The sequence below is a fragment of the Desmodus rotundus genome, chromosome 6 (genome assembly GCF_022682495.2).
Source record: "Desmodus rotundus isolate HL8 chromosome 6, HLdesRot8A.1, whole genome shotgun sequence".
Lineage (NCBI taxonomy): Eukaryota > Metazoa > Chordata > Mammalia > Chiroptera > Phyllostomidae > Desmodus > Desmodus rotundus.
Genome location: NC_071392.1, coordinates 83,085,198 through 83,105,810, shown reverse-complemented (window position 1 = coordinate 83,105,810; position 20,613 = coordinate 83,085,198). Strand labels below are relative to the sequence as shown.

Here is a 20,613-nt window from a genome sequence, read left to right as displayed (position 1 = left end):
GAGTGGTTGTGACAGATACCATACCATATGGCCTGCAAGACTAAAATATTTACTATCTGGCTCTTTATAGAAGTTTGCCTACCCTGCTTGTTTGCTTTTGTGCTTGCCTGTTAGTGAGGAACTCTCCCCCATTTTATTTTTATTTATTGATTTGAGAGAAAGAGGAAGAGACAGAGAGAGAGAAACATCCATCTGTTGTTCCACTTATTTATGCATTCATTGGTTGATTCTTTTGCGTGCCCTGACCAGGGATTGAACCTGCAACTTTGGCAGGTTCGATGCTCTTGTTATATGCTCATTAGGTGTTTTAGCTCTTTGAATTTTATAAAAACCAAGTTTCATATAATCAATGTTTATTTACCACTTTCTTTGCTCTTCATTCCTTCTGGAATCTCTGCCTTTTCCATCTGGGATCCATTCCCTTCTGTCCAAAGTTAAAATATTGGGACGATGCTCTAACCAACTGAGCTACCTGACCAAGGCCTCTTACATTTTTGTTTGATCTGAAAAGATCTTTATTTTGCCTTTCTTAATTCCAGATGAATATTTTTATTGGATATAGAATACTCAACTGGAAGTTACTTTCTTTTGGCACGTGGATTGTATCTTTCCTGCTGCCTCCTACCTTCCATTGCCCTTAAGAAGTCAGTTCTCAGTCTGTCATTCCTTTGAAGATTTTGACTGCTTTCCAATTTTGTTCTTTTTGCCTTTGGTTTTCTGCAGTTTACTGTGATCCATCTGGGTGCGGATTCTTTTATTCTTATTTTTTTAAAGACTATTTATTTCTATAGGGAGGGAGAGAGGGAACCTTCCATGTAAGAGAAAAACATCGATCAGTAGCCTCTTGAATGTGCCCCAGCTGGGGACTGAATCCGCAGCCCAGGCTTGTGCCCCCACCAGTAATCCAACCAGCAACCTTTCACTTTGTGGAAAGACGCCTAACCAAGCCACTGGTTAGGGCTGGGTTTATTTTTATTTATTGTGCTTGGAAGAGTCTTGAGTTATGCTAAATATATGCCAAATTCTAATAGAATTCAGTGAGGGAAGCAGCTGAAAGTAAAGGAGAAAAGGTTGGAGACAGCAAAGTCAAAGAATGTGATAAAGCAGGTGCCATATAAAAAAGTAGAGTAGTGAGTTAACACAGTGCCAAAAGGGCAGGATTCCCTAATTCTGGGACCTTCCTAGCATAGAAAGATTATTACTAATACCAGAAACAATGCACCAGAAACATTTCTGTCTCTTTCTAACACTGAGTTCAGCTAATTCTTGATAAAAGGTACAGACTGACCTCAGAAGGACAAATATGGCGTAAGCAGATTTTTTAACCATAAGAAATAACTGGTCTATACTCCAAGGAGACTGGTGGCAATAGGGCTTAGAGGAGGAGTCATGATAAAAGAATGAGAGTATGGTAAAAAGACGAAAATAAGATTTCCTTTGTGTCAGGCATTTATGATGTACTGTGCAAATGTTTTATGTAAACATCATTCTCAGTTATTACAACCGCCTTGTTGGCGTTTCCGTTGTACGGAAGAGGGAACACGCTCACGTCAACTAACCTGCCCAAGGTTACACGGCTGGTGAATTACAAGGTGGGATTAAAACCTAGGCCTATACGAGTTCAAACCCATAATATATTTTTTTCAGGTTTTATTTATTTACTTTTAAGGAGAGGGGAAGGGAGAAAGAAAGACTGGGAGAAAAATATCAACATGGGAGAGATAACATGGATCAGTTGCCTCTCGCTGCCAACTGGGGACGTGACCCACAACCCAGGCATGTGCCCTGACTAGAGATCAAACCGGCAACCTCTTGGTTCACAGGCTGGTGCTCAATCCACAGAACCACACCAGCCAGGGCCATAATAAATATTTCTTAACTTGTTAGGCAGTTCGGCCACCATTTGCTTTCTATAAAATGTTATTTATTGCCTATATAATAACAACAAAAAAATGAAAATACCCACCTATCCTAATCCTTTTGCTTCCTGTTTTTTAGCAAAATATGTTTGGGTAATATATTGGGTGGGCCAAAAAGTCCATCATGTTTTTTTTGCAGTGGTTCTAGTAACGCTTAGTTGTCTTTAACTTCATTCAAAACAATTTTGTTAGATTATATTGTGACAGCTGTCATGTCAATGTGCATTTTTTAAAAACATCAAAATTGGTGAAATTTTGTGTGGCCATTTTAATATTGAAGATGGAAGAAAATATGCAGCATTTTTGACATTATGCTGTATTTCAAGAAAGGTAAAAAGGCAACTGAAACATAAAAAAAGATTTGTGCAGTGTATGGAGAAGGTGCTGTGATGGATCAAACATGTCAAAATGGTTTGCGGAGTTTCTGGGTACTATTGACATTTTAGCCAAATAATTCTTTGCTGTAGGGCTTCTTACGCTTTGGAAGGTATTGAGCAGCACCCCTGGCCTCTACCCACTAGAAGCCAATAGCAGGAGATAGCCAACATACTCAAAATATCCAAATCAATAGTTATTTGTGAAAAAGGAAAATGTGTCTTTTATTTTAAAGAAAAAAGGTAACAGATTTTTTGGCCAACCCAATACCATGTCAATGAAACAAAACGGGGAAGAGAAGTATGTTAAACATTTATAGTTTCGCCTTGTCCCATACACCAAAAAAAGGTTGTGGGTTCAATTCCAGGTCAGGGAACACACCTAGGTTGTTGGTTCAGTCCCCTGTGGGGACACATTTGAAAGGCAACTGATCAGTTTCTGCCTTACAACGATGTTTCTCTCCCTCCCCAACTCCCTCCCTCTCTCTCTCTAAAATCTATAAACATATCCTCAAGTGAGGATTAAAAAGAAAAAAAACATTTCTAGTGTGATCTGTTTAATTGAATAAATGCTGTTTGACCTCTTAATACTATTATTTTGATGGTAATTTAGAAGAGGTGGTGCAGTGCTTTATAAATAGTTCTGTTCGGACTGTACTACTTCTAATGAGCAGACCTATATGAGCCATGCATTTGAAACAATGATTGAATACTATGTTTAAGTCACTGTAGCAGGTGCTTTCGAGACAACAGAAATGAATGACATGTGATCCTTACTCTTAAGAACCATACAGTCCAGGAAAAAAAAGGTTATGTAATACATGTCTACAATTATAATACCAGAAGACTCTGACATACACCACAAAGGACACAGATAAAGAACTGTTGGTAGTTTACAGAAAAATTTTCATTTGAGGAACTCAGGATGTTAGAAGCAAGGGGGCCATTTAGGAGACTAGTTTAATACTCCAAAAGGTTATCACTGTCTGAACTGGGACAGTCAGTGAAGACTGAGGGGGAGGATGTCAGAGCCACTGCAGAAGGGCAATTGCCAGCTGACTGGATGTGGACAGAGAAGAGGGGAATGCGGAATGAAGACCCAGTTTTCTACTTGGTTGGCCACGTTCATGGTAGAGCCCTTCATTCTGATAGAAAATTCAAGAGGAAGAGCAATCTGACGTGAAGATTAGAAGGCAGAAGGGGAGAGAAATCAGTGTGTTCCTCCTCCCCCTCCCTGAGGCCTGCATTTTGGTGGTGTCCATGATCTTACATGTAACAGTCACCTCTGTCAGGCCAAGGGAGGTAATACAGGGGTAAGCAAAAGTGGGTTTACAGTTGGAAGTACATGGAAGTTTTTTTTTTTATTGATTGATTGATTGTTGTTCAAGTAGTTTTCTGCCTTTTCCCCCCACCCATCCCCCCTTGTTGTTGTCCATATGTCCTTTGTAATTGTTTTATTGATTTTATTTATTACTGTATTATTATTAGCCTACTTTTGCCCACCCCACAATAGCACCCCACTGTTGTTAGCCCATCCTGTTGACCTGAATTCAGGCGACATCTTTATGTATCTCATCAACTCTCCTCAGTAACCCCATTTGAGTGTGCTTACCTGTTTCCTACCAGGATATTAGTATACTTCTAATAAAGTACATATGTGTAATTTTATGTTTGTATATGTATAGGAAGTATTTGGAAAGATGCACACCAAACTATTACTAATAGGTACCCCCTGGGAATGGGAATGGGGGGAGGGAGAGACAAAGGGAAAGAAAAGCGGGCTTTGCCCTGACCAGTGGTGGCTCAGTTGGTTGGGCGTCATCCAGCTTTCAATTCCTGGTCAGGGCACTTGCCTGGGTTGTGGGTTAGGCATGTACAAGAGGCAACCAATCGATGTTCCTCTCCCACACTGATGTTTCCCTCCCTCTCTTTCTCCCTCCCTTCTCCTCTCTCTGAAAGTAAATCTTTAAAAAAGAAAAGAGGGCTTTCATGTATGTCTGTACCATTTGAATTCCTTACCAATAGGCTTGTATTACTTTAAAATAAGGACACTAATGAAGAGTTTTAAAAAAGGAAATCCAGAACATCTGTCAGCCTGCTGTAAGAAGTTCAATGAATTCACTGAGAGTAAAGATGAAACCTCCTTAAGAAACACTTGGCCAACAAAATTACGGAGAATATCCCTAAACTTTAAAAAAAATTTAATGATAAATACATAATGATAGAAATAATTAAATTCTTGTATGAGGGCAGCATCCGAGGAATTTCTCCATTTTCATGGCTCCCAGCCCTTCCCTCCGGGCTGCTGGGGCAACTTGAGACCCACCAAGCCAGCTGACTCCTCCACGGAGCGCTCACCCTTGCCATGAAATTCCTGGTGGAGGGCCACGTGTTCACGGGTGCTGCGCAGGAGGCAGAGGTAGGTGGCAGCTTGGAAATGAAGCTCGTGTTGGGCCCTGCACAGCTTCTCACTGGTGACCTAGAGAAGTAGCAAAGTCAGGTCCTCTATCCACAGCCCAGCAAAAGGCTTCAAAGTAAGATTTAATAAACATTCTAGAGAAATAAAATTGAAAAGGAAATACAAACATGTATATGTGTACACTTAATACATATATAGAGGAACTCTGTAATTGGTGATTAGGAAAGCTGACCTCCAGTTAACTGAAGAAGAGTTTTACAAAGTTTCACTGAGGTGTTTCATTGAATGAGCACATGTTTTAATACTGGAAGGAAGTCATCTAGTTTCAACTCTCATTTTACAAATGAGGAAACTAAAGCCCAGAGAGGCTGGGTGGTTATGTAATGACAGAAGTGGGATCATTCATGTCACCTCAGAAATGTAATGTAGAACTTTATCCCCTTCAAATAAAGGGCTGCTTCTTCTACGACTGTGGACTTTGCTTCATGTGGCATATGCCTTTCACGTCAAAGAAAATTTAAAACTTATTTTGTCTAAAACAATAGCTTTGTCCTCGATAACAAAATGAAGTTTTCACGTCTAAAAGTAATATGCATACATTCATGTCACTCTTACTCCCACAGTGTACTTGTCCATCTGGAAAATCTGGGTTCTGATGACCCTCAAAGATGGAAACTTCAGAGCCACTCTGAAGTCCTCAGTGACTTTAAAGTCAGTCGGCTTCCTCATAATGAATTTCCAGATGAAGGAAGCTAGTCCACTGCCCTTCACCTGACCAGTTTTGTGCTCTGTGGCTGTGAGAAAGGGGCGGGCGGGAAGACAGAGATGGAGATGCGTGCACAGCCTCAGGGACTTAAGGGGCCTGTCCAGTGTGGACTAACCTGGCACCACTGCCTACGGAATCCCCTTTCTTTTTCTTTTTTTTTTTTAATTTTTATTGTTATTCAATTACAATGTTTGCCTTTTCTCCCCATCCCTCCACCCCACCCCAGCCGAACCCCCGAATCCCCTTTCTTTATTTAAATATCTAGGGTTAAAATCTGAAAATCAAAGTGTGGTTTAAGTAAGATCTGCAGATCACATATGTGAAAATGCCACTCAAGTGCTGCTCAAAAATAGAATTCATCTGCTTTAATCGATTTAACTTTTTATAATTACACATTTATGAGATCAACACCAATGTCAAAAATCAACAAAGGGTAATATGCACTTGGTATATAAACCTAAACTGATAGGATCTGAAACAGGAATTCTACGTTATTATAGCACAAGAGAATACTGTTCTTGATTTAGCTAGGCCTGAATCACAAGGAGTCTGGAGAGAAGGATCAATCAAGACTATAACATAGAAAAGGAATCAAAAGAGATAAAATGAAATAGAAAATTGTATTTTCCCTAAGGAGAAAGAGGAGGTTTCTCCCCAGTAGAACTCCTTCAGCCTAGGGAACAGGTAGACACAATGGGCATAGATGTCTATTTCGTTAGCTCTGAGCCAGCAGGAAATAGAAACCATTCCCCATATCCTTGTGCGCATTCCACAGAGCGGTGTTTCTGGAATTTATAGCACGAATTTCTGATTTATTGCCAAGGAATTTTACAGCTATTACCAAACCTCTCAAGGATAGTAATAATGCTTCCATAGGGGACAACTATAAACATGTCACCTTCTTAAAAACCTTAGAATGACCTCCAATCTACCTCATCTTCCTCCACTTCACCAATCACACCCTAGGCTTTGGCCATTCTCAGCCGTCAGTTTTCACCTCCAGACTCTCAGTTGTGCAGCTTCTTTCAGCTCGGACCTCATTTTTCCAGTCCCCGTTTGCTTGCTAACTCCAATTTATCCTTAAGTCCCTGCTTAATGAATTACCTTCTGAAAGCCTTCTCCTTCTGTATACCAGGAATCCCTGTTGTCTCCTGCCTAAGCACTTACTTATTCTAAGTGCTTGGTCAGAAGGATGATCCTCAGGTAGACTGTAAACTTGTTATTAGACAGGCCCCTTGTGCATTTAATTCCTTTTTAGCCAAGTTCCTAGAAGTCCCTAACATTGTGGCCTTTTAACGCTCAGCTGAATTTTAGTTCTAATATTTTGTATTCTAACTTCCATGGCTCAGGAATTCAACATTTAGGTTGATGGTTCTCCCTTTTCCTCCACTGTTCAAAGGACCGTGAGTTTCCTTCTGTAGTGCCCAAGCAAGATGACTCTCCAATGTATTATTTCTGAGATAGGTTTCAGCCTCTCTCAAGTTAGACACCTAACTTAAAGGCAGTCATTGATGGAAGACTCATATGGGAACCAGGCAACCTAGATTTGAGCTGCTCTTACACATGTCGCTTAAAGGGTCACTGTCCCTCGGTCTCAGTTGCCCATTTAAAAAATGATACAATCTTCTACTGCTCTTGCCTAAGAGAGATATGGCATGTGGATTTCACAAAGGAATTTCTCAAGGATGGCTTCCCATATGTTTCTATCAGCTACAGAAGGAAAAATGTAACGTCGTATATCACGTTAAGGTCATAACTGACAGTACAACCTCATTTCAAGTTTCTAGTTCTGCTCTACAAGGCACCATTTTTAAAAGTGGTGTAGAAGGTTGAATGTAAGTAAAACAGTTCCTGCTCTTCAGGAAGCTCCCTATATTCCACACATTATTAGTTTTTCTTTCTGCCTCAAAAATTGCTTTTGAGAATAGCTTTACTAGGGAAGGTAGAGTGGATAGATCCTGTGGGAGGTGACCCTACACTAGTCCACCACGTACACACACCTTTCCGCCCTGTATTTCCTCATTTCCCTATCCGACTCCCCCCCCACCCATGGTTTGTGCAAAAGACAGCCAATGAAATCCTCGGAAACGGCTCCACCCCCGGGCGACTGCACTCTCCCGCGCGTCCTGGGTCAGCCCCCTGGCTAAGGCCGTGGACCACGAGGGCCTGGGAGTTTGGCCTGAATCGCTTTGGGTGGGAGGGTCGGCCCAAGACCTGCAGGCGCCGTGGCTTGGCGCTCTCTTCGCCCGCCCATTCCGTACTCGCCCTCCCATCCCGGAGAGAGGCTTCCGTACCCGGTGTGCACGGAAAGCCTTCACAAGATACCGATAGGCCGCGGTGTCGCGATAGGGTCGACCAGTGGCTGCGTTCATGTAGCGCAGCTCCCGTAGAAGTCCTCGCAAAGTGCGCGCCGGGGACCCGAGGGCCGCCATTTCCCTGCGCTCCGAGCCTGGCGCCCTACGGCGCCCTACGGCGCCCTACGCCCTTCTAATTCCCTCACCCCCAAGCCCAGCCGCGTAATGGTACGGTCGGACCCACACTAACGGCTCCCCTCCTGGGTTGCAAAACAGTGGAAAGTCTCACTTCCCTTCTCTGCGGAGCCTTATTAATCAAACGCCGAGCAGAGCCGTAAGGAGTTAAGGGAAAAGCAAAGGGAAGCCGAGGGTTACTGACGAGCTAGAAAAAAAGGCAGTCGAGGGGAAGGTCCTTTCTTGATTGCATTTAAGATGCCATTAGCTGATGACCTCTTGAGCCTCGAGTAATGAAAGGCTGGCGGGAATCGATCTGAAACAACACGCCGAAAACATTATTTTTAGATGGGATAACAAAATTCAACGTATTGACTTCCAAAAATCAGAGAGAGAGAATGGAGTGTGCTTATGCTCGTAAATTATAACCTAACACTAGAAAAGCTACACGTACACTTAACATTTTTTTAAAGTAAAGTTAACTTGGCACGTCTTTCCAATTGTTTTTTGAAAAGAAAAGTAACGGGAAGAAAAAATACTGATCACCCCAGATGGGACTCGAACCCACAATCCCTGGCTTAGGAGGCCAATGCCTTATCCATTAGGCCACTGGGGCTTCTGCGAACAGTATCCTTAGGCAACGTATTCAACTTTTTCTTCTTTGGTACGTCATTTTAACCAAGATTTCTTTTTAACCTATCCTGGGACACCACACCTAGTACCAACATGAGAGACGAAGCATGCTGGGAGTTGTAGTTAAGAGAACAAAAGGCTGCGTTACATCTCCAAACGCTTTATCCTGGAACAGCACCGTGGCGCCGAACGGAAAACGGGCGCGCGCACGGTTTTGCATACGCATTTGCTTGCGTGGTTGTCCCCGCGCCTGCGCAGAAGCAGGCTTGCGACGTCGCGGAGCCGAGCACGCTGGGCATACTGGCCGAATCTCCGAGACTCGCCCTTCTAGGACTGTACTCGGTCGGGTTTTTCACCGGAAACAGCCGGCCCCTTCCGGTGTTGCGGCCTTTCGGACTTACTTTGCTACTAGCCCACCGTTAGGTGGCGTTCGCAGCGGTCATTTTCTGTTTCCGGTTGAAGGGCTGAGGCCATTTCCGCAAAGCCAGTGTTGAGGTAGAAATGCATACCTCGTCTTAAGAATTGGCGGTTCAGTAATAAACTTGAGACAACGGGGAATTTAGTGCATTAGGAATTAGCTAGTTGGAAATAATTAGGAGTTATTTTCTGGTTCTGTCCCTAAATGTATAACTTGGATAAGTCACTTCTTTAAGAGTCAGCCACTTAACCCGGATGACAGTCTCGTAGGTGCTCCCCAGTGCCCGTAATATAAAGTTCAGACTACTGGACCCTGTCTAAACTGACCCTTATTTCAACCTTCAACGCTCAGTGTTGTGTCCTCTCCCCATGTCCTTCAGCTGTCTGAGCTTCTTTCATTGTCTTCCTCCCCACACTCGTTAACTGTTTCTGCCTGAAAACCGTTTGTATTAATATTTCTGTTTACCTTTTGGACTTCAAGTTTCCTTGGGAGGTCTAGGTCAGACACTTCTCCAGGCCGTTGTGGTTAAGTTAAAGTGACTCCTCTGGGCTTCTCTAGATAATTACCTGTATAATTTTACCTTTTACAGCTATGTTACCTACGTCTCAACTGCATCATCTCCCACCTGAGCCAAGAAGCGACTGCTCAGACTCAGGAATTCCCCCTCGAACAGGTCTTTCCTAGGTCCCCAGCCGGAGCCCACCAGCTCCAGCTGTGGCCAGCTTTATGTAACCTTTCATATTTTGGCTGGAATCCTGACACTTCCAGAATCAGCAGAAGAGGAAACTAGTGACTTAATGTGAATGAATCTCTCCCTGTTACACTCGTAAATATTTTGTCAAACTGTTATTTCTAAGTATCTGATTTTAATGTTTTTAGTATTTTTACAAGTATCTGATTTTTAAAGGCAAATATGCATAAGGGGTTAGGGAGAATACTATCGGTTTTTCTTCTTAATAAAAATTGGTTAGAAATAAGATGTAGTGAATTTAAGCCAGCTCTGAGTAAGTAGGAGAATTTATAGGCAGTGGGTCTTCAATAGCTGTTGATCTGTTGTGGTAAGACGCAATAAAAAGTAATTTTGAATTTTGGGAGTGAACCATCTTTTTTTGTTTTTTTAAGATTTTATTTGCTTTAGAGAGAGGGGAAGGGAGTGAGAAAGGGGAGAGAAACATCGATGTGCTAGATATACATGGATAGGTTGCCTCTTGCATGCCCCCCACTGGGGACCTGGCCCTCAACCCATGGAATATGCCCTTGCCTGGGAATGGGAACCAGTGGCCTTTTGGTTCGCAGGCTGGCACTCAGTTCCCTGAGCCACACCAGCCTGGGCTCAGGGAACCGTCTTGAATGTCCCAATCCTCTGTCACCCCCAGATGACTGCAGTCTTAGCCATCATCATGTGGAGCAGAGAACTGCCCAGCTAAATGCAGTCAAAACAAAAAAACATTCAAGATAATAAAAGACTGTTGTTTAGGAATAATTGAACTGTGTTTTGGAATTAATATGCATCAACCAAAACCAAATCAGTTTCTTAGAGACAGTTTAGCCAAACTTAAATTTTGCAGCCTTAGGAAATCTTTGAATTCCTAGTGCAGGGTTACAAACTCAAACCCTACAGTAGAGACCAAGCAGTAACATATGAATCAATCAGGTCAGGTGGGTTCCTACTTCCTCTAAAAGAGCAGACTCTTCAGCACAATCTCATTGTTGCAAAGTAGGAGTGTAGTCCCAGAGCTTTGGATTTTTTTAAAGATTTTATTTATTTTCACAGAGAAGGGAGGTGAGGGAGAGAGGGAGGGAAACACTAATTGGTTGCCTCTCACATGCCCCGAGGGGACCTGGCCTGCAACCCAGCCAAGCACCCTGACAGGGAACTGAACCAGAGACCTTTTATTTTTGCAGGCTGGTGCTCAATCCACTGAGCCACACTAGCCAGGGCAAGCTTTTGATTTTTTGAGAGAAGTTGTAAATCCAGAATGCTTTTTGAAATGCCGTAAGTTTTAAGTGTTAGCAGCCAGGTAGAAATAACACTTTGTCAAAAACACCTCTGTTGGCCTTCTGTAACTCAGGTTGGCAAGTGTGCGAACCACGTCCCAGGGTGTTTTACAGGTTTGACCTGTAAACAGGTCAAAAACAGGGTGTTTTACTCATTTGACCTTCACCACAATCCTGGGAGGTAGCACTCTGATTTTACCCACTTACAAAAGTGGGGGGTGGTGAACACACAGTGCATACAGATGATGTGTTACAGAATTGAGCACCTGAAAACTATAATTTTGTCAACCAGTGTCACCCCAATAAACTGAAAAGTAAAACAAATGTGGGAGCAATCTCTGAGTAGTTTCATGGTTTAGCCAGCTGGACTATGGGAAGCTGCTCTTTAACCCCATGCAGTCTAACTCAAAGCCTTTCCCTCCCCCCACCCAAATTATAAGAGAAAGTTTACTTAGAAAGTCCCAGAGGTACAGAAGGTGAGCCAGCTGGGCTGCATGCGCTCTGGAAATGAGTTACAAAGGCAAAAGAAGGGCCCTTGGAGCTTAGGAAAAAGAAAGGGGGAAAGGCGTGGGTGTATTCCAGGGAGAAATAACGTGCTCAAAGCCTATTTAAAGACAAAAAAAAGTTTTCTAGCAGTAACGGAATTTTTTTAAAGATTTCATTTATTTACTTTTAGAGAAAGGGGAAGGGAGAAAGAGGGAGAGAAACAGATGTGAGAAACATGTATTGATTAGTTGCCTCTCACACGCCCTCAACTGGGGACCTGGCCCGCAACCCAAACTTGTGCCCTGACCGTGAACCAAACCAGCAACCTTTCGGCTCACAGGCTGGCACTCAATCCACTGAGCCACACCAGCCAAGGCCAGAAAAGGAATTTTAATTTAAAAAATGCTGGGTGATGATGCTCAGCATGTCCTAGTAAGGCTAGTAGAAATCAGGCTTAGAAACTATATAGCCAAGAACCTCACCCCAAATCCTGCCCTAGATATGCTCCAGTAAAAGTATCACCAGGCACAGTCACTACAGCTTGCAAGGCTGACACAGTGACACTGGACAAGGCCTGGACACTGACACCAAGGCTGCTGTTCCAGGACACTGCCTAGAGCTGGCTTGTCCTTCCAGCTGTGCCAGAATGGATTAAGTCACTACCTAAGAGTCAAGTTCTGGGGCGAGCACTTCTCATTAGCATGGCCAGGGTCATGTTCCCATGTAATAGTCGAGGGAGGCTGGCAAAGCAAATATTTTATCATTCAGTGAATTTTAACTGATTTTCTGCTGAGTCAGGCACTTTCCATGATGCCGGAACACAAAAATAGTACAACTTCCTACACTCATGAAGCTTCCATTCTAGATAGGTGAACAATCAAACAAGTAAAACAAAATTTGTCAAATGGTGATTAAATGCTACGGAGAACAATAAAGCTGGGGGCAGGGAATTGGGACCTGCTGCTCTCAGTAAGGACCTGTCTGCAGGGAGGTCCTTACTGATGCTGTGACATTTGAGCAGAGACTCAAATGACGTGAGGGCATCTTCAGCGGATGCGCGTTCAAGTGCTGGGCGGGGGCAGTGTCCATCCACACTGTTGGGTAGGGAGGCCCCATCCCCACTCCGCAGCCATTGTGAGGCCACCACTATTCTGTCCTTCAGGCACTCTGAAGGTAAAAGAGTTGTTTGGGGACAAGCTCTCTATACCCCGTGAAACGTGGAAACAGACCCCATGACGTCCAGTCTTAACTCTGCAACTACAGCAGTGACTGGCCACCTGGCCACGCACATGGGATTTCAGGGGAAATTTTGGTGGGAAAGAGCCAGAACTAGTCACAGAGGGTGTACGTGAGAGTACACACATCTGCAGGCACTCCTCACCATCAGCCGCGACGCGTGTCCTAAAGCAGTGATGTGTAACCTTTTCTCATTGTGTCCACAGCATTTGTGTTTATTTTTAAATCACATACATGTACTACTGAATTAATATAGTATGTACATTTAAACCATACACAAAATAGAAATGAAAATGCTTTAAAAATGAAATACACAATATTTTGAAAATATTTTTATTTATTAACAGTAAAAAAAAGTCGTAATTTCTCTCAGTAAAGATTATTACTGTTTATTTTATTGAAAACAATGTAATTCAGTGTTTCATTATTTTGAAAATCTCAGTTTAACACATTATTTTGGGCAACAAAACCACAAAGTAATAAATATTTCTACACATCCATTTTCAAATTTCATCACGAGTCTCTTTTAAAAAGGCAGTTAATGCCTCACTTACAGATTTAAAAAATTACTTTTAACTTAGAGGGACCCATTAAGTACATCCACTTCTTTTAAAATATCAGCTAGGCAGCTGTATCCACCGGGGCTCCGTCAGAAAGAGAAACCCCCGTAGGCCTTTCCAGCAGGAGGGAACCATGGGCGGGCATCGAGGTGCTCGTGGCACTAGTAGAAGGACTGCGGGAATTAGGGGACACTGCCATTAATGTTTGGACGTTCAGAGTATGAGCAGGCTGCTGCTGTCACCCAGATCAGAAAAACGCAGGGAACCTCCATTGCTGATCAGAGCTGCTTCCCCACCTCGGTACCAAAATGGGGGCTGATAGGAGGTCACTGGCTAGGAGGCAAGAGCAGAATTTTGAGTCCACCTTGGCCAACCCATTTTGCTAGGTGCTGCCAGAGAAAAAGTAATGAATGACACTTTTTCTTCCCACCTACGAAATCTCGCATAAATACATTGGCAGAAAGAAATCACCTTGAGGGCAAAGGCATTTGGGAAATGTAGTTTCCATAATTCCAGCTCCTCTAACACAGAGTAGCACAGAAGGATGTGGGAATGAATGCTGGCTGCCAAAAAGCAGACTTTAGATTGCACAGCTGCATACTCCCGATAGCCTCACCATGCAATGAGAAACTTGCCTGCTTTGTGTAAGAAAAACAGGTAATTAATTTTTAAGTTTGACAACTCTTGTAAATACTTTGCAGCAAAATTCCCTCAATCTGTATGGTTTACAGCATTTTCACGGGTACTTCCCATTACATAGTAGTTTCTGCTATTTAAAGGTCTTTTAATCAAATTAACCTTGTTGCTGACATCCTGTAGCATATAAACTGCAGTGCGTTAAAAGACTTGGAGTAAATGTGACCATTAACAAACAGGACTTGCTGGATGCAAGCAGAGAGCAATTGATTCCTCTCACCACGGCTGCTTGCAAACCTCCGGGTTCTTTCTCTCCAGCATGAAAGCGTGGGTGGTTCACGCAGCTTTTCCAGGAAATAACAGGACAATTAGCCTTTTTTCTTTGGTTTTAAACAATTCCAGCCTGTGTAACATTAAACTCCTCCCTGTTGTCGCCGAGGCTGGCCGCCAGGGGATGAAACGTGGGCAGTGAGGGCTGCCAGGCACAGCCAAGCTCTCCACCTCTCTGCTCTGCTCTTCTGCTCGTCGGGTGCAGCCCGCGCGCGGGACTAGCCATGCATCCACAGCAACTTTGTTTTCTCACAGGGCCCCCACAAACCTGCTGCCACGACTTGTTCGTATGTCTGGGTGAAACTGATAGCTTTTCCAGCCTCTCTTAGTTAACAAAGGGCTACCCTCCTCCTCCTCATTTTAAAAAGTCTCTTTTTCTAGGTATTAGCAAGTCTCATCCAGTATCCTATCAAAACTTTGCATGTCAGTTAATTTAAAACTTCTCCCCTCTTCCAGCCTGGGACTGTAAGGGAGAATAGGGTTCATGGTCAGCGTCAGTTCTATGCCACACTACGGCCTCCCCACTTGCTCGCTGCTGCCCTGCTACAGGGAGGGAAGGAACAGGGAAGGCCTCACTCGATCTGGAGCATTGCAAACTGCGTCTGTGTCCTCTGGGAGGAGCAGATTGCCACGCTGCTGCTGTTCTCATCGGCGCTTTGTCGTGAGCTGTCCAGAGTGTCTCCCTCTCTGGGGATGGCTCACCTGTTGCTCCCTTGTAGGCCATGCCTCCTCTAGTTACTTAGGACTGCTGCCCCAGCCCCTTAGTTTCCAGCAGCCTCCCCTCCACTGAGGTCATTTCTTTCCTCTAGGTGTTCCCTCGGCTGGATTCCTTGTTAGACTGGCCAAGGCTGGCTCCCTTTCTCGAAAGCACATCAGGCCCACAGGAACTCAGGAACACTGAGAATGCCAGGTGGTGCAGATGCAGCCTTCTCTCTTCTTGTCTTCTCAAGGAGCTAGCCACCTACAGTCCATCTTTAGACTTTGAGGAATGGGTCAGACACTACCAGTCCCCATGTCCCTGAAACTCAACAGATGTGACAAGCTCTCCAAATGGTCCTCTGGAAGTGCCCTCGCCATTGGGCATGAGGTGAAGAGGAAGCACCCCCACCCTCTCCTGCTGGGGGAGAAGGACAACGTCCAGCATACTCTTGTACAGCCTGCAGGTGGCGGCCGAGCTACTCCTCCCCAGTAGGGAGCTAGAGCTTTCCAGTTTCACAATCTCTTAGGCATGTGGTGCAAAGGTGATCTAGCTCCTCCTCCCTTTAGAATGTGGACAGGCAGGGCACCTATTGTTTTGTTCTCAGCCTTTGGGGTTTCTGGTGAAACTGACACAGAAAGAGTCCGGTTTTAGTAAACGAATTCCTGTTGCCAACCCCTACTCCTTATGGAACTCCTGTTCTTCACCGGGACACCTGATGCACTGGGGGTGACATGGGACAGTGACGTCTGAACTGGACAGTGTAAATATACAGCTAATATAGAACCATTCAATATTTATATGTTAATGATCAATTCTAGTTTTATATTAATCACATTAATACTTACATATTATCTATTTATAGATGTGATTATTTTTGTACAAAATATATGCAGGACTTTTGTTTTTAACATTATGGGAGATTAAATGTACAGAGAAATCTCTCTCAATATATAAAACACCTTAGAGTGCTGGGTGAAATTTTAGCAAACACACAAAAATAGTTTTTCAAAGTATGACTGAGCTGACAGTGAAGTAAAGGGAGCCAGAATAACAGCAGGTCAGAGAGGAGGAGCGATGGGTAAGAGAGCACTAAAAGCATTTGCTTTGAGGGTATCTTCTGATTTCGGGTGGCCTTGAGTCTGGATTTTAATTTGCAGTCATAAGGAAAAAAAGTCTCAGATTAGCATGGTGGGAGGTCAGATCATAAACTCTTGCAAAATGTTGGAACGCCCAATGATTGACCTCGTTGCTGGGAATGGGAAAAAAAAATATATATATATATATATACATATATATATATATATATATATATCTCACTGTTCTCACCAAGAGACTTTTCTGAATCAGCCTCAGTTCAGGATGGGTGGCGGGTGGGGAACCCTCTCCAAGAGTTCTTAGCCACCGGCAGTAACTACGCACATGCATTTGTGGCTGAAATGTTTCCTATCCCTGTGGCCCCGAAATCCTTAAGTTGAACATTTAGTTTGAAGTGGTCCTGGGTTGGAAATGTCCCTGGTTCCTGGAAGACGCAAACTCAAATATTCTTTAGAGGAAAACTCTTTAAATCCAGGTCTCAAAGAAAGTCCACAGCTAAAGTTCCAAAGTGCAGGGATATGTCACAGGAAATCAGCAAACACAGAGAAACAAGCCACTGTGAGAAAGTGGAAAACGATGAAGCACAGGACTGGACACACAGTTTGGTTCAAGGTCAGACTCTGGTGCCTAGGACCTTGCTGTGGGAACTGCCCCGATGCTAGAGACCTCAGCCTCTCCCCTTAGAACATACACATCACCAGCTAAGAAAGCTGATAACCCTAAGAAAAACACAAGCTCACAGGTGAAAATAATCAGATATTTGAGCAGTGCAATCATAGTAAAAGACAATAAATGGAACAAACTGTACCAGACAAACCAGAATGGAAGGAGACAGATCAAGAAGTTGAGCACAACAAAGATCCTCACAGAGATAAGAGGATAATAATAGGGAACAAGCAGTCATACAGAACCAAATGGAAATGCTGGGAATGAAACGTGTACCAGCTGAACAAAACCAGTAATGGACTGAATCAACACAAGAATGGCTACACAGCTGATAAACGAAAAATGACTCAGATCTGTTCAAGGAATTTTCCCAGCAGGTAATGGGAAGAGATGGAATATATGACCATATAACTAATAATAATAATAATATCAATACTAGTAAATATGAGTCCCAGGGAAAGAGAAAATGGGTTTAGATAAGAGAATATTTAAATAAGTTAAGGAACTTTCAAAAATTAAAGATACAAGAACTGCAATTCAAAGGTCTCATGGAGCACCAAACAGAATAAATACAGTAAGTGCAAAAACTTTGACACATTATAGTGAAATTGAAGGGCATTAAAAATAAAACAAAATTCTAAATCCTTCTACAGAGAAGAGGCAGAGAGTCCACAAAAGAATAAGAACTAGATTGACATTAGTTTTCCTAACAGAAACACTGGAGACAAAAAAAAAAAGTTTATTTTCTACTTTTGAAGAAAAATAATTTAGATTATATCCAGATAATTATTATTTATGAGAGGCATCAAAGGTGATACGTTCAGACATTCAAGGCCTTAGAAAGCTTACAGCACAGAGTCTCTTTGAAAACTCTCCTGAAAGAAGTAATTTTATACTTATATAAGTAAATTACACTTAATATACTAAGTATTTAACAAGCACATGGAAACATGGCTCAATACCACCCATTAGCCATTAGGGAAATTCAAATTAAAGGAACAAGATAGCACTTAACAGGTACCAGGACGGCTGGAATTAAAGTAGTAAGGGCCGGTGAGGACGTGCAGAAATTTAAACTCGTACACCCTGGTAGGAACGTAAAATGCTTCAGTTACTGTGGGAAAGAGTTTGATGGTTCCTCAAAACATTAAACAGAGTTAGCACAGAGATCCAGCAATTTCACTCCTAGGTATACACCCAAGAGAACCGAAACACACATTCACACACAAACTTGTACACGAAAGGCAAAAAACTGTACTTGAACAATTAAAAAAAGAAGAAAAAACCTTGCACACAAATGTTCATAGCAGCATTATCCATTATACAGGGAGGGCAAAAGGAGGTTTACAGTTGTAATACAAAGAAATAATACATTAATTAATAAATAACAATGCAAGAAAAAACTGTTCACGTACTCATAACTGTAAACCTACTTTTTCACACCCCTGTATTCAAAAAGTGGAAACAGCCCAGTGCCTATCAGCTGAAAAAGGGGGTAAATAAAAATGTGATATATTCATACAATGGAATCTTACTCAGGATACAGATAGCTGGGATATCAAATTTAATATTAGGGCAAAAATATCATAAATTGTGAGGCATTATGTAATGGTTAAAAATGGATTAAAATAGACAACCACAATGAGCATCTATGGCAAGACTGATGAAGAAAAAGGGAAAAGATGTATGTAAACAAAACAATGTGAAAACAGGAAAACAAATACAGATACCACAGAGATTATAAGAATAAAAATGTATTATGAATACATTTCTAAGAAATTTTCTGCAAGTGTTGATCAAATATAGGTATTATGGGAAAGTACTTGATATAATTTAATTAAGTTCAAATCATACTTATGATTACTATTCCCAGAAAATTAGGAATAGAAAACTATCTTAACTTCATACAAATTATATACCAAAAATCTAGTATAAACACCATACTTAGTGGAGAAAATTTAAATATTTTTGCCATTAAAATAAGGAACCACAACTGTCTGGCATAGTAGGGGCCAGTCTAATGCTCTAGAGCCTAAGATAAAACATAAGAAGTGAAAGAATGGGAGAGGAGAGGACACTAAATTATTTGTAGATAGGATCATCTCCATCGAAAAGTTAGTAAAATAATCAGACTAGTTATTAGAATAAGAGTTTGGCAAAGTTGCTGGACACAAACTCAATTTCTAAAACCAAGAACATTCTTCGATATCAGCAAAAACCAAGAAAAAACAAACCATCCCTAAAAAGGTGTATTAGAAGGCATAAAAGAGGATTTGAATATACCACAAATGAGGTAATTAGTATAGATTATATTCTTCCTAAACTACTCTACAAATAAAATTCGATACCAATAAATTTTTTGGCTTGATTTTTTAAAAAAATTCTCACTCAAGGATACATTTATTGATTTTAGAGACGGCGGGGCGGGGTGGAGAGAGAGAAATGTTGACGTGAGAGAAACATCCATTGGTTGCCTCTTGAACACCTATGACCAGGGATCAAACCTGCAGCCTAGGTATGTGTTCTGAACAGGAATCAAACCTACAACCTTTAGTTGTATGGGATGATGCTCCAACCAAGTAGCTGGCCAGAGCTAGCTTGTTTTTTTAATAAAATTTGAAGGCTTTATTCTATATCAGGAACTACTGTAAAGGACACATGGACAAAACCAAGGGGGAGGGTGGAAGCAGGGGAGGAAGGTGGGTTTGGCTGGGGTGGGGGGGAGTGGTAGGGGGGAAATGCAGACAACTGTAATTGAACAATAACGTAATTTAAAAATTAAAAAAAAGATTTTATTCTGTAATGTACAAAAGGGTAAAAATCCAAAATTAGCAGAGTCTACACAGAAGAGCAGAGGCAGACTCTCCTTACTACAATCTCCCATCATCCAAAGGGGATTGGTTTCAAGACCCCCAACGGATGCCTCAAACTGGGGAGTAGTACTGAACCCAATACATACTGTGTTTTTTCCCTAGACACACACGTGTCTTTTCACTTAAAGGAAGCACTTTTAAGCACTTTGGCAGATCTGAATGGCCAGTTTCACTACTCTTCAGCTTGGGGGCCACTAAGTAAAATAAGTGTGACTTGAACACAAGCAATGTCACACCTCGACAGTCAGTCTGATAACTAAGCAGACTGAGACAGCTAAGTGACTAACGGGCAGGCACTCTGCACAGCACGGGGACACTGGACAAAGGGATGAATCACATCCCTGAGGGGGGACAGAGTGGGACAGTGCGAGATTCCATCATGTAACTCAGAATGGCATGCAATTTAAAACTTACAAATTTTCTTTTTCTGGATTTTTCCGTCTAATAAGTTTGGACAGCAGTTGACCACGAGTAACTAAAAATGCAGAAAGCAAAGCCACAGACGGGGGGGAGCTACTGCATTAAAGCACATTGTAAGTCTACTGTGTTGAAATGTATCATGATACTGGCATGGAAATAAACAGAACGATGGAACAGAATAAAGCTCGAAATAGACCCTTGCATATAGGAAATGTTGACAGATGATGAAAATGGAACTAAAAATTAATGGCAAAAGTACTGACTTACTGGATGGTGCTGGGAAAATTGCCTCACTAACTGCAGAAAAATGAAGCTGGATTCCTACGCTACCCAGCATTACAAAAGTGGACAAGAGCTGGGTTTTAAGTGAAGAAATGAGAGGCAAGACTACAAAGGCAGTAGAAGAAAAAGTAGGGGTATATCTTTGTGACCTAGGGCTAGGGAAACATTTCGTAACAAACCCTTCAAAACATAAATGTAGACAGAAAGTAGATTGACCTGACCATTAAAAAGATAAGGTTTCCTGTTCAATAAGGGATGTCACAGACGAAGTTAAAAGACAGGTAACAGTCTAAAATATCTGGCACATCTAAAACTGATGAGAGACTACTATCTG

At 42.2% G+C, this 20,613-nt stretch overlaps 2 protein-coding genes and 1 non-coding gene across 3 annotated transcripts in view; all 3 read right to left on the bottom strand.

The window, feature by feature from the left end:
* Positions 1-4,477: 4,477 nt before the first annotated feature.
* Positions 4,478-20,613, bottom strand: part of FMC1 (formation of mitochondrial complex V assembly factor 1 homolog) — a 394,222-nt gene continuing 378,086 nt past the window's right edge. The window contains exons 2-3 of the mRNA XM_024555037.4: positions 7,773-7,950; positions 4,478-4,772 (exon numbers count right to left, since the gene is read on the bottom strand). Of these exons, the coding sequence (XP_024410805.1) occupies positions 4,569-4,772; positions 7,773-7,910 (342 nt within the window). The 5' untranslated portion in view covers positions 7,911-7,950 and the 3' untranslated portion in view covers positions 4,478-4,568. The remainder of the gene's footprint in view (positions 4,773-7,772; positions 7,951-20,613) is intronic.
* On the bottom strand, positions 8,490-8,562 carry TRNAR-CCU (transfer RNA arginine (anticodon CCU)). Its single transcript has one exon. It is a non-coding gene; the product is annotated as a tRNA-Arg (tRNA).
* The window catches only part of UBN2 (ubinuclein 2), an 85,416-nt gene continuing 77,882 nt past the window's right edge, over positions 13,080-20,613 (bottom strand). Inside the window, exon 15 of the mRNA XM_053925925.2 lies at positions 13,080-15,568. Within this exon, the coding sequence (XP_053781900.1) occupies positions 15,530-15,568 (39 nt within the window). The 3' untranslated portion in view covers positions 13,080-15,529. The remainder of the gene's footprint in view (positions 15,569-20,613) is intronic.